At 46.1% G+C, this 12,500-nt stretch overlaps 1 protein-coding gene across 6 annotated transcripts in view; it reads right to left on the reverse strand.

Moving 5' to 3' along the window:
- mink1 (misshapen-like kinase 1) overlaps positions 1-12,500 on the reverse strand; it is a 66,299-nt gene that overhangs the window by 18,229 nt on the left and 35,570 nt on the right. For 2 of the 6 annotated variants that reach the window (XM_063203418.1, XM_063203420.1), the window contains 8 exons: positions 11,170-11,448; positions 9,291-9,370; positions 8,551-8,660; positions 8,215-8,306; positions 6,947-6,970; positions 6,082-6,236; positions 3,178-3,301; positions 1,825-1,935 (listed from right to left, as the gene is read on the reverse strand). In XM_063203418.1, coding sequence (XP_063059488.1) covers positions 1,825-1,935; positions 3,178-3,301; positions 6,082-6,236; positions 6,947-6,970; positions 8,215-8,306; positions 8,551-8,660; positions 9,291-9,370; positions 11,170-11,448 — 975 coding nt within the window. The remainder of the gene's footprint in view (positions 1-1,824; positions 1,936-3,177; positions 3,302-6,081; positions 6,237-6,946; positions 6,971-8,214; positions 8,307-8,550; positions 8,661-9,290; positions 9,371-11,169; positions 11,449-12,500) is intronic. The other 4 variants (XM_063203419.1, XM_063203423.1, XM_063203421.1 and 1 more) reach the window with 3 other exon arrangements.

Raw genomic sequence — 12,500 nt, forward strand, 5'->3', positions numbered from 1 at the left:
GGGAGTGATAGAAACACCTGGGACTACACGTCCGGGAGCGATCTCAGTTGGGAGTGTCCATCTGCCACCGCATATGATTCGGATCGGATGGGCTAGGCTACATCTAAGCATCATATCATTTGGATTTGTTGTCAATGTTGGGCTATTATTTCGGGAGTCATCGGGAGCTATTTAAGCAAATGTCTCACCCTCTGCACGTGTGCAAAGAGTTTGTGATCAGTCCACGTGAAAAACGGGGATTTCAAAGGGCATCGATTGCTGGTGTCGTAGTGTGACAGAGCAGGAGGTGTGCTGCCGTATTCGTGAATCGTGCTATGTTGTTGTTTCCCTAGTAGCCTACGATCGGTAGCGTGTATTGTGTCTGACTTCACGCAATAGGTAAACACAGAGACCATTGTATATCGTGCCAGGAGTATCTTGAACTTTCTGGGCTTGCTACCTAGACCTTTACCAGCTCCTTGGATCAAAATGGCACCCGAATTGTAATTGGAGTAATGCGCTCCGATTTAGAAGTTTGATCGCCAACCAGATAAGTTTATTTGATTATTCACTCCTATGTTGAACTGTCTTCCTGTATGTGAAAAGCCAGAAGCTAGCATAGATGGCTACATATGGATCGGATGGGCTACATCTAAGCATCATATCATTGGGATTTGTTGTCAATGTTGGGCTATTATTTCGGGAGTCATCGGGAACTATTTTAGCAAATGTCCGACCTTCTGCATGTGTGCAAAGAGCTTGTGTTCAGTCTGTGTGAAAAACGTGGATTTCGAAGGGCATTGATTGCCGGTGTCGTAGTGGTTTAGAGCAGGAGGTGTGTCTTGACGTGCAGGAAGATGTGTGTCAGAGCTAACCTTGCACCAAATTGTGATTAAAACCAACTCATCCCCTTTCAAACTCGTCACATTCTGAAGAAGCGCACCCTTCACAAAAACCTCAATATCTCCGATTGTAGCTGAATTCCATGGATACCCACTTCGGTTTAGCGTGGGTTTACTCGGCAATAAAAGCTCGTAGAGACACACAGTTTTCACCTACTAAGAGGGCAGCGTCTCCACTTTCAAACGAGTCATAACATATTTCAGTGGCCCTATCACATAATAAGCTGTGAGTCTACAAAAAAACGTAAAAAAGGGCTTAGAACGCTGGTATTCTACGACATAATTCCGTGAGCACCGCCGGTATTCAATGTGTTAAATGCACAATACCAATACAATTGTACTCTTCCACTAACATGTACACATGTACCCTTGGAAAAGAAAGTTTTCACATGTCTGCAATAAGATGTACTGCAGGCTCACATGACCCAACAGTAGCCTCATAATGCTCACTGTTCTGCCATGGGAATGCTGTACTAGTCGCTGAAAAGACTTTATAGTCAAGTCAAGTCAAGCGTAGTTTATTGTCAAAAATCTATGTAACAGGGTTAGCACAGAAGTCTGAAATTGTGTTTACTACCATAGTACTACACTGCTACAACACTGCACAGTGTCTTAAGTAATGCATTACTTGGTCATTACCAAACTGGTGACAACCAATCTATAACAGGGGCCGTGTTTTGACAGACTAAACCAGTAAGACACGGCCCCCGTTATAAATTAGCTGTTACCAGAATGGAAATGACCTAGTCGGAATGTATTACTAAAGGCTGTGTTCTAAGTCATAGCGGTGCAGTAAAGTAGACTATCTTTTATTAATCTCGAGGGAAACTAGTGATGTAGTAAAGTTTACACTCCACTGGTGTAACGGTGTGTGTTAAGGGGCTAGGAAGCTGGATGGACGAAGCTCCAGTGAGAGTAGGAGTGTGAGGGCAGGTGGACTCACGTCGTAGGCGGTCTCCTTCCCTGGGGAGGAGGTGGAGTCGGTGGGGGAGTGGGAGGGCTGCACCACGTCTGGCAGGTTGGTGTAGCCATTGTGGCTGCGCTTCTCTGGAGTCTGGCATTGACACACGTACAGACACGTACAGACACACGCACGCACGCACGCACGCACACACGCACACACGCACACACAGGGTAATGGTCACGGTCAGACATTATGAGATTATACCCCGCCGAGTTCACCTGAATCTCCTTATTGACCCAGTAAAACCAGAGACACTTAATCCACTGGGTAAGGCCCAGTGATGAAATTACAGCAGCATGTTGGGTAACACTTTGTCTTACAGTTCTTTTCTTAAGAGTATGTAAGAAGAATTACACCCTATTACGCTGTAACTAGTTCACTGGGGCAGTAAAATTCAACCCTGAAGTGTCACACATACATAGTAAGTAGACTAACATAAGTATGTTTATGTGAATCCAAGCTTTAGACAAAAAAAATGACCCGTCTGATTTGTGTACTTGTAAGAATCAGTTGGTATGCAAAACGGTTGGTTCAAACAGGCAACCAACACTGACGAGATTTCTTGACAAGCACATACATGCACACACGCATACACACACACACACACACACACACACACACACACACACACACACACACACACACACACACACACACACACACACACACACACACACACACACACACGCACACACGCACACACGCACACACACACACTAGTGTGTGTAGTGAGACCACACACACACACAGGCATGCAGACACACACACACACTCCGACAGACAGAAAGAAACACCACACGCACGCACGCACACACGCACGCACGCACGCACGCACGCACACGCCAGGGGTAGAACTTAAACTTTTTTCCCACCAGTTACACATTTTTAGCTGGAGTTGAGGTGAAAGTTTTCACCCGTCAAAGTGACTGGTGGGTTGACAAATTTACCAGTCACCGCTGAAATTTACCAGTACCAGTGCCAATTTATGTTAAGTTCCATCCCTGACACACACAGGGTGCATCCCAATATGTGACCTTGCCTCCTCCACTTGCCTCCTCCACTTGCTTCTCGTCATGATGACATCACTGACAACAGCATTATATTTCAATATCTTGCAAAAGCTCAATTGTAAAGTCTTTTTCTCATTTGCAATTGGGATGGTGAATGAAAAACAGTCCCTCAAAAGTTGTTGTGGCGAGGCTGACAGCTGGGAAACTTTATCGTTTTCTCCACGGAGGAGGGGCCAGGAGGCGGGACGAGGAGACAAGCACAAGTGGAGGAGGCAAGGACACATATTGGGATGCACCCACACACTACAGTAGTGAGACCTACCCTCTGCACCAGCATGGTCTGGTCTCCGTAGACTCCGGCCCTCTCGTCCTCCCTCCCCTCCGCCTCCTCCTCCTCCTCGTGCACCACCATGGTGTTCACACTTTCCGTGTCCGCATCACGAGGCCTGCACAGGAGAGGGAGAGAGAGACAAGCAGGATGAGAGAGAGAGAGACAGCTGCTGTGTGTGTGTGTGTGTGTGTGTGTGTGTGTGTGTGTGTGTGTGTGTGTGTGTGTGTGTGTGTGTGTGTGTGTGTGTGTGTGTGCAGCGTGCATGTGTATGTGTGTGTGTGGTGTTTCTATCTGTGGGAGTGTGTGTGTCTGAATCTGTCATACGGCCCGTGTCTTCATCACGAGGACTGGACAGGGAGAGAGACAAGGAGGAAGAGAGAGAGGGACTGCTGTGTGTGTGTGTGTGTGTGTGTGTGTGTGTGTGTGTGTGTGTGTGTGTGTGTGTGTGTGTGTGTGTGTGTGTGTGTGTGTGTGTGTGTGTGTGTGTGTGTGTGTGTGTGTACTGTATGCTTATGTAATACAGTACAGAATCAGCGTTTGCATACATCTACAGTATCTACAGGACGTCTTTTGTTCAGGATTCTGTTTACTCTTCATTCAGAGAAAGTCTGCCCCCAAGAAAATAAAGGGAAGCTCTCTCTCTCTCTCTCTCTCTCTCTCTCTCTCTCGCTCTCTCTCTCTCACTCACTCTCTCTTGCTCTCTCTCGCTCTCATAATACATTGCTTCACACGGTGTGTGTTTCTGCCTTTCCCCTGAGTGTACATATACTAACCAGTTGAGGCTTCAAAATGGATGCCGACCATTATGGCCCCATGCAGAAATAATCAGAGTGCATTTCTCTTTCTCCACCTCTCCACAATTCATCTTTATCTGACCAGTGCGGTGAGGACAGCTCTTAGTCTTAGTCTCTCTCTCTCTCTCTCTCTCTCTCTCTCTCTCTCTCTCTCTCTCTCTCTCTCACACACACGCATGCACACAACATCGGTCACTGTGATCACTGTTCTCCCAACAACTTTCTCTTTCTGCCACCATGTCCATGACTCCCTGGAATAAGAGATAGTATATCTCAATGGGACATTCCTGGATAAAATAAATAAATAAAGGATATAACACCATGTTCTCTCTTCTCAGTGAGTATTTCATTCTCACACTCACTCCATCTGTCTGATTGTGTCTACCAGGACCTCTCAATATTATTTATTACTTTCATTATATTTTATTTTCAGTGCTGTGATTAGCAAAGGTCCAAGGAGCAGGACAGTATACAGAGCTCACCATTTCCAAATGACAGGGGTGACATACATAAGTTTAGGCAAAAAAAAGCATCCTCCTACAGTAAATTCCTTTAAGTTGATAAACAAACAAACAAAACAAACAAGAAAAACCGTGTGCGTGAGTCCCACCTGCAATCAGTCATAATATGCATAATGCATTATCAGGTTGGAAAGTCAGGGATTCCTGATTAATTTGGACCAAATTGCATGCACATTATGTTGTCATTATGTCTCTTTCTCTCTCTCTTACCAGCCGTTTGGCCTCTCCTCCTACTCTCTATGGTCCTTTCCTCACCACTCATTGCTTCATTGTGTTATCTCCGTCTGCTTCTTGTTTATCCCTCACCCTCCTCTGTCTCCATCTCTGTCTGACTGGTCTATAGGAGTCTCCTACTCCTCTGGCCTCTCTCCATTCTCGCTCGCCTCTCTCTCTCTTTTTCTACTCACTTCTTTACTAGTCATTACTTTACTACATTTCCTTTCTTAGATCTCTCTCACCCCCTCTGTCTTCATCTCTGTCTCACTGGTCTGCAGAGCTCTCCTCTTCCTCCGCTCCCTTTCTCATCGCTTTTCTCCTTCTCTATCTCAACTTCATTACTCATTTCTTCATTATCCACCGCTTTACGGTTTAATTTTTCTCTCTTTTTCTCAGTCTGGGTTGCTCAGTGTGTGTCAAATGCCGCACTTGTGCACTTGACACGTAGTGCGTAGGGCGCTCACGCTGAAAACTCAGTGCACTAAAAGTATCCGGATACTGCCCTAACAACACTCAAAAATGCAGTGTGTGAACGCTGGACGCTGCACACACTAAGGCCACCATTTTGTTTCGGTAAAGGAAGGAATGTGACATTTGGTTCAATAGAAGACTTTCTTCAGCAGTCACTTATTTCTGTAAGTAATGCTGCTGAGACGACCAACCTTCTCATGTAAAGCCAAGTATTGTATGTGACATTGTTACCATTTGGGGTGAAGGAAATGCAAATACAAGCACAAAATGCTGTCAAATATTAAGAGTACGTCATTAAACGCCATTACACGCTGAAGAAGGGCTCTGCCCGAAACGTTCGTGGGCGAATAAACAAAGAAGAAATCTGAAGAGTGCTGTCCTTCGCTTCATTTATTTATAAATATTAAGAGTAGCCAACAGATATTTTGGCAAGCTAATGCTGTGCTAGTCCGTCACTTCCAGTATGGAAGTGGTTAGTGGTTAGTGGTCCCACTACTTGAAGACCTCAGTGCACTCAGAGAGACTGGATAAGGGTGCACTGTGTGCACTATATGCAAGTGCACTGACACAAGTGTGCGGTTTGAGACAAAGAACATGTCTCACTGGTCGCTAGGGCTCTAGCTGCTACTCCGCTGCAGTGTAATGTAGAGTAATGTAATGCAATGTAATGTAATGTAGTGCAATTCAAAATGCTATAATGTCTCATCGGTCTGTGGGGCTCTCCTCCACTCTTGCTATCCTCACTGCTAGTGTAGTTTAATGTATCGTAATGTAGTGTATTGTAATGTATTATTAAGTAGAACAGTATAATGTACTGTAGTGCAGTGAAATTTAGCGTAATGTGAAGCAATGTATTGTAGGCTAGTGTAGTGTAGTGTAATGTAATGTGTTACCGGTCAGTAGGGCTCTCCTCCTCCTCTGGTCCCTCTCCACTCTCACTCTCCTCACTGCTCTCGCTGCTCTCTGAGGATGAGGAGTAGTCGTTGGCCTTCACCGGGGGGTTGCGAGGCTGCTCCTCCGCACGCTCCTTGGAGTATAGACCGTGGTCCTGAAATGACACACACACACACACACACACGAACACACACGAACACGCACACGCACGCACACGCACACGCACACGCACACGCACACGCACACGCACACGCACACGCACACGCACACGCACACGCACACACACACACACACACACACACACACACACACATAACACAGAAACATCCAGTAAGATCTATGTATGGACATTTGTAACACTATGTATTTGGCATACTGTACATTGAAGTGCATTTGTTGTTTGACATTCAAAAGTCCATGCAAATGAAAAATGTTCCTAAATAACAGGCTGGAACAAATTACAGATAAACTGATGATTGGACACAATCTGGAGGACATGCAATCCTGAGCAGGGGATTTACACAAAGATAATCAGATTTGCTCTTGGACAATTACAGTCGTTTGAGGTGGCTGAACTCGATATGATCCACAGACCAGTATTACACCGAATGAACACCGAGACATCTGGCATGCTGGGGTACAGCCACACGCACAGGCATGCATGCGCACGCGCGAACACACATGCGCACGCGCGAACACACACACACACACGCACGCACGCACGTACACACACACACACACACAATCTGCATGTCATTGGACACACACAAACATGCACTCTCGCACGCACACACAGAAATGCGTATGGTACAAAGTACAATCTTAGACAGACGGACGGACACACATGCACCATCCGGTACTGACCTCTCCTATAGCTCGCTTATAACTCTGGACATCACAGATGGGGAGAGAGGTGAGGGGTAGACAGGTAGGGGTTGTGGGAACAGGAGGGGGGTCATAAAGAGAGAGATCACAGATGAAGGTGGAGAGATGAGGGGTGGGGGGTAGAGAGTTGAGGGGTGGGGAGTGGAATGGTGAGGGGTAGAGAGAGTTTGGGAAGAGAGTGAGGGGTAGTGGGTGGTGGGGGGGTCAGTGACGGGCAGGGAACAGTAGGGAGAAGGGTGCACAACAGGAATCCCCCCAGAAAAGACAAGAAAAGAGGGAGGGGAGAGAGAGAGAGGGGCAGAGGAGAGGGGGTTAGTGCACAGTGCCAGTCAGTGTTCAGGGGAAAAGACGGTGTGATGTCAGTGTTTTGGGAAGGAGGAAAAGTGTTACAGTCTACAGGAGTAGAGATTCTAAAGCACATTCTCTAGTCTCATATCAATGCTAATCATCAATCAAAAAACACTGGAATCCATGGACTACAGTATAAACACAGTAAGGTCTAAATGTGTAACTTGGCTTCAAAGGTTTTCTTAATTAGGTGACTGAAGCATGCATTCATTTTTTAACACTGCATATTCTTAACACATTTTGCCTGGAGTCTACAGTTGCCATTACACTGTGAACTCCTGGAAAGAAGAGTGTGGTCCGACGGGAAAAAGTAAGGAAGGGAGGCTGTGGCTTGGTCTCTGCCAATAGTTGAATAATACTAATAACACCAATCTTACAGTAAATTGTTTACACTGGTTCTATTAGTCCCTTTTTAAATGACTAAGCCATCTTGTGTAGTTGAACATGAGCACAACACAGTAGTAAGCATTAGAGCAGAGTGATGACCCTTATATTGAATAATTTGACCATGTCTGCTGCTGTCTGTACAGCAGAGGTGTCAAAAGTAAAAGTAAAAGTAAATTCATGGTGTAAGTTCAACAGTAGCACATGCCATTTCCTCCATTGTACCTGATGAGGTAGATAGACTATGCTGTTACTGGAAAAACACCTAACAACAACCCACCACAAATTTGATGCAACCAGCACAGAGTAAGCGGATCGTAAGACAAGTACACAGGTCTACTGATTACCCAGATAAGTTACCTCTGAGGAAACGGTGTTTCTTTTTTACTTTTACTTTTACTTTTGATTTCTCTGCTGTACAGTAGAGGGGAGGAGGGAGGCTGTGGGTGTGTGTGTGCCATGGGGAGGTAGGGGGCAGGGGGAGGCTGTAAGGAGGGGGGGGGCAGCAGACATACCGCGGGGCGACTGGGGCGAGAGGAGGTGCGGGAGTCCCCTGGCTTGTGCCGCCCGTCATGGAGGATGGGAGAGGAATCCATTTTAGAGGAGCCTAGAAGGAAAGGAAAACAAGGTGAACAGGTGAACACACACACACACATCTGAAAACACACGTAGGCACACACTTACAAACACATTCATAGCTACACAGAACACACGCATGCGCATACACAAGGGGCAATTTGTCTGTACCGTACAAAAATGAAACCTTATACAAAAGTCAAACACACACACACCCACGCGCAAGCGCACACATACACACACACACACATACACACGTATGTGCTAACACTCACGTTGGCCAAGGATCTGGTGTCTCTCCAGGGATCCGGTCTGTGGCAGGTTGGACACCACGCTCATGCTGTCTCCACGCTCCCAGCGCTCATTGCGGCTCAGGTCAGGGTTGCTGCCCAAACAAACACACAAAAACAAAATTTACACATACAGTACATACAGAATTTGCAAAACCAAAATTTACACATACATACAGAAAGGCACACGTGCATGCATGCACACAGTAGCATGCACACCCAAGTACACAAACAGACGTGTACAAACAAACACAAGCTCACATACAGACATGCATACACACAAATACAAATGCACACACACACTCGGCGCGCACGCCCACCGCACACACACACACTTGCGCGCCCTCAAACACACTCACACACACACCCCCATGACCAATTAGCTCAATACCCAGAGCCGCCCAAAGATAATAAATAATGTGGACAAGCAATTACCTCGGCCATTAAACACGATACACGCAATACACATTAACCTCATAAACCAGACGCCCAGGTCACCTACCTGACAGCAGCTATAATGGGTGAAACTATGTGTGTGTGTGTGCTTGCGTGCGTGTGTGTGTGTGCTTGCATGCGTGTGTGTGTGTGTGTGTGTGTGTGTGTGTGTGTGTGTGTGTGTGTGTGTGTGTGTGTGTGTGTGTGTGTGTGTGTGTGTGTGTGTGTGCGCGTGTGTGTGTGAGCTGTGCATTTACTGTAGGTCACTGTGTGTTAATTGTTCAGCTCACCTTGCGCGGACGGGGTGCCTGATCCCGGAGGAGAGGTTGGTGTTGAGAGCCGTGGCTATAGAGGCAGTCCGCTGAGGAATCTGATAAGAACAGGAGATGGAAGGAAGAAGATGGACAAGAAGAGGAGAGAGAGAGAGAGAGAGAGAGAGAGAGAGAGAGAGAGAGAGAGAGAGAGAGAGAGAGAGAGAGAGAGAGAGAGAGAGAGAGAGAGCAGAAGGCAAAATATGATTGAGTAAAGTGAAAGGGAGGGGGAGAGAGAGAAATGAGAGGGCAAAATGAAAGTCCAAGAGGGAGCAGAAGAATGGAAAAAAGGAAGGAAAGAAATGAAGTGACAGATGACGAGAGTCCGAAAAAGAGAGAAATAGCAAATAGAAAAAAGAGCAAGCAAATGACAGAAGGAGAGAAATATAGAGACATAGAGATGGAGAAAAGAGGAGGACGAGACAGATGGTCTTACTGCGTGAAGCAGACAGTTGTAAATAGTCATGGACAGTCTTGAGAGATTTTCTACAATGACCAGAGGGACGTTAAGATGGCCGTCCGTCTGTGACTGTTTCTTTTTTTGATTTTGGGCCACAATCCAATTTGCGCTTTGAGTTTTTAACGGCCCTTTGATAGCCAGCCAAACATTTGGCACTGTATAAATATCGTTTAGTCTACAATACATCAGTGGTACATATCTATCACTATAATATGAATGGTACATAACAATATCACTTCATATACAGATTCGAAGAAAATATTATACCGTTACCAAATCACAATACCAATAACAATATATAATACCACTGGCTTGTTTTCAAATTAACATTAGAAATGGCTGCAAAGTAGCCTACTGAAGAGCTCAGTCTCTGCAGTTCATTTGCAAGATTCAAGCAAAGAAGGCATGTAAATAAGACAAGCATTAGCAAGGCTAGTTATTGACAGCAAATAATGGCTTACTCGTGTTTCCAAGTATGTTAACTACTTATTACTAATAGCAAGTCACTAGATATTCCTTAATACATGAAGTTATAGTGAATATTTTTTCATACTTCAGGGACTTGTTAATAGCAGTTTGTCAATTGTATAGCAGCTACTCATTAGTAACTAGATTAATCATCACCCCCACCCCGATCTTCAACATCATCATAATCATCACTGCCATCTTCACGCTGTGTATGTTAAAGGAGAACTGCTGCCAATTTCAACATGCAGCTGCATTACTCGCCCTATCCCTGGCTTGTCAGCATCTGATGATATAAGGAGTGTGTTAAGATGCTTTTAAAAAAATGTAAACAAACCATGTCCCCATTAGAATAGCCATGATCTCGAAAAAGGGCTCAACAGAAAAAAATGCTGCATCATCGAGTGCTGACAAGTCAAGGCGTTCACAGTACAACTGCATGTTGACATTGGCAGGACTTCTACTTTAACTAATACAAGGCCTTCTGAGATTACTGTTTATGTAGTATGAAGCAATAGGACTTCTTCTCATATCTTCTCAAACACACACACACACACACACACACACACACACACACACACACACACACACACACACACACACACACACACACACACACACACACACACACACACACACACACACACACACACACCACCACCTTCATCGCTAACACTATCATCATCGTCATCATAGTGCCTGCAATCTCCACACTTTGCATGTTAACACAAAGCCATCTGGAACGATTTTTTAAATATGAAGCAATAGATCTATTTTTTCTTACTAAAGGAGGTGTCTAGTCATTACACTAGATTCACCAGCCCCACCAACACTATCCCCAGCCCCATCAGCACCCCAAGCCCCCCAAAAAAATCATCATCATCATCATTGCCATCATCCCCACGTTGCTTCTTCCTCTAACATGCTCCTCACTTTGGGTGGCTGCTCGATCTCCGGCAGGCGTATCCAGGGCCCGCGGTCTTCCCTCATGGGCCCTCCTCGAGGCTGCAGTGCGGGGGTCTCGGAGGTGGGGTCCGAGTTCTGGCGCACCAGCTCGCGGGGGTGCAGGGGCCGCGGGGCGGGGGTGTGGGAGGGCGAGGGCTCCTGCGTGGGGAAGGCGGACATGGTCTTAGTGGGCTGGTCGCACAGGGACTGGGAGCGGGGCACGGGCGCCGCGTAGGGCTTCAGGGGCACCAGGTGGGCCATCTGGAACTGGAGGTGTGAAGGTGGCGGAGGAGGAGGAGCAAGAGGAGGTGGAGGAGGGGCCCAGGGTTCAATATCATGTAGTGGTGAAGGAGGAGGTCGATTGGAGAGGGTGTGCAATCAAATCACCAATGTCAAAAAAGGTTTAAGAAGTCACATCACGGTGGTGCACAGTGCAAGACAAGGTGGTGGACGGTTCATTGGAGGTGGAGGGGGCAATCAACAATGTGAAAAAAGGGGGTTTAGGAGTCACACCATGTGATCAAGTGGACCGAGATGGGACGGTTAGGAGAGGTTCATTGCAGAGCACACATTTGTTTTCGATAGGAATTTGTGTGGGGGTGGAGAGGGGCATTCACCAAGGTGATGGAAGAGATCAGGAATCACCACGTTCCAGAAGTCACCATGTTATGATTTTGTTGAAGAAGAACAACATTCAGTGTGGCAAAGAGGTGTTGGCATTGCGGTTTGGTGTTGATAGATAGTTGATCATTTTTCAAGTGAGCACGTCCAAGGTTTTAATTTCATTTGTGGGGATACGGTAGAAGGTTTTGGAAGCCAACGGCATCAGCAGAAGAACCGCATGTCCCAAGCAGAGCAGAAGAGAGGTGAAGATGAGAGGAGGAGAGGGTAGCGTTCCCCCAACAGCACAGCGCAGGAAGTCGATACATGCCGGAAAAAAGATGGGGTAGAAACAAAAGAGGGAGAAAAAAAAGAAGAGAGGAGAGAAGAGAGAAGCACTTTAGAGACGGATTTAGAGCTACAGTATGCATCCAGAGAGCCAGAGAGGTTAGTACAAGAAGTAGCAAGTAGGCACTTCCACTTGGTATAGCGTGCAAATGTTGCATAACCTGATGATCATGACAAAGCAAGTCAAGTGTAAAGAGTATGCCACTGTTTTGCGACATTTACTTTCTGCTTCATCAGACTTATTTGACAGTCATACGCCTTAGCATATTTAATAAAAACAAATAACTGCACGTCATCCGTATGTCATACCCATGTCCATATGGACACTTTAGAGAGATATAGAGACAGTGAGGGAGGGAGGTGCATAGAGA

The sequence above is a fragment of the Engraulis encrasicolus genome, chromosome 7, assembly GCF_034702125.1.
Source record: "Engraulis encrasicolus isolate BLACKSEA-1 chromosome 7, IST_EnEncr_1.0, whole genome shotgun sequence".
In the NCBI taxonomy this organism is placed as follows: Eukaryota; Metazoa; Chordata; class Actinopteri; order Clupeiformes; family Engraulidae; genus Engraulis; species Engraulis encrasicolus.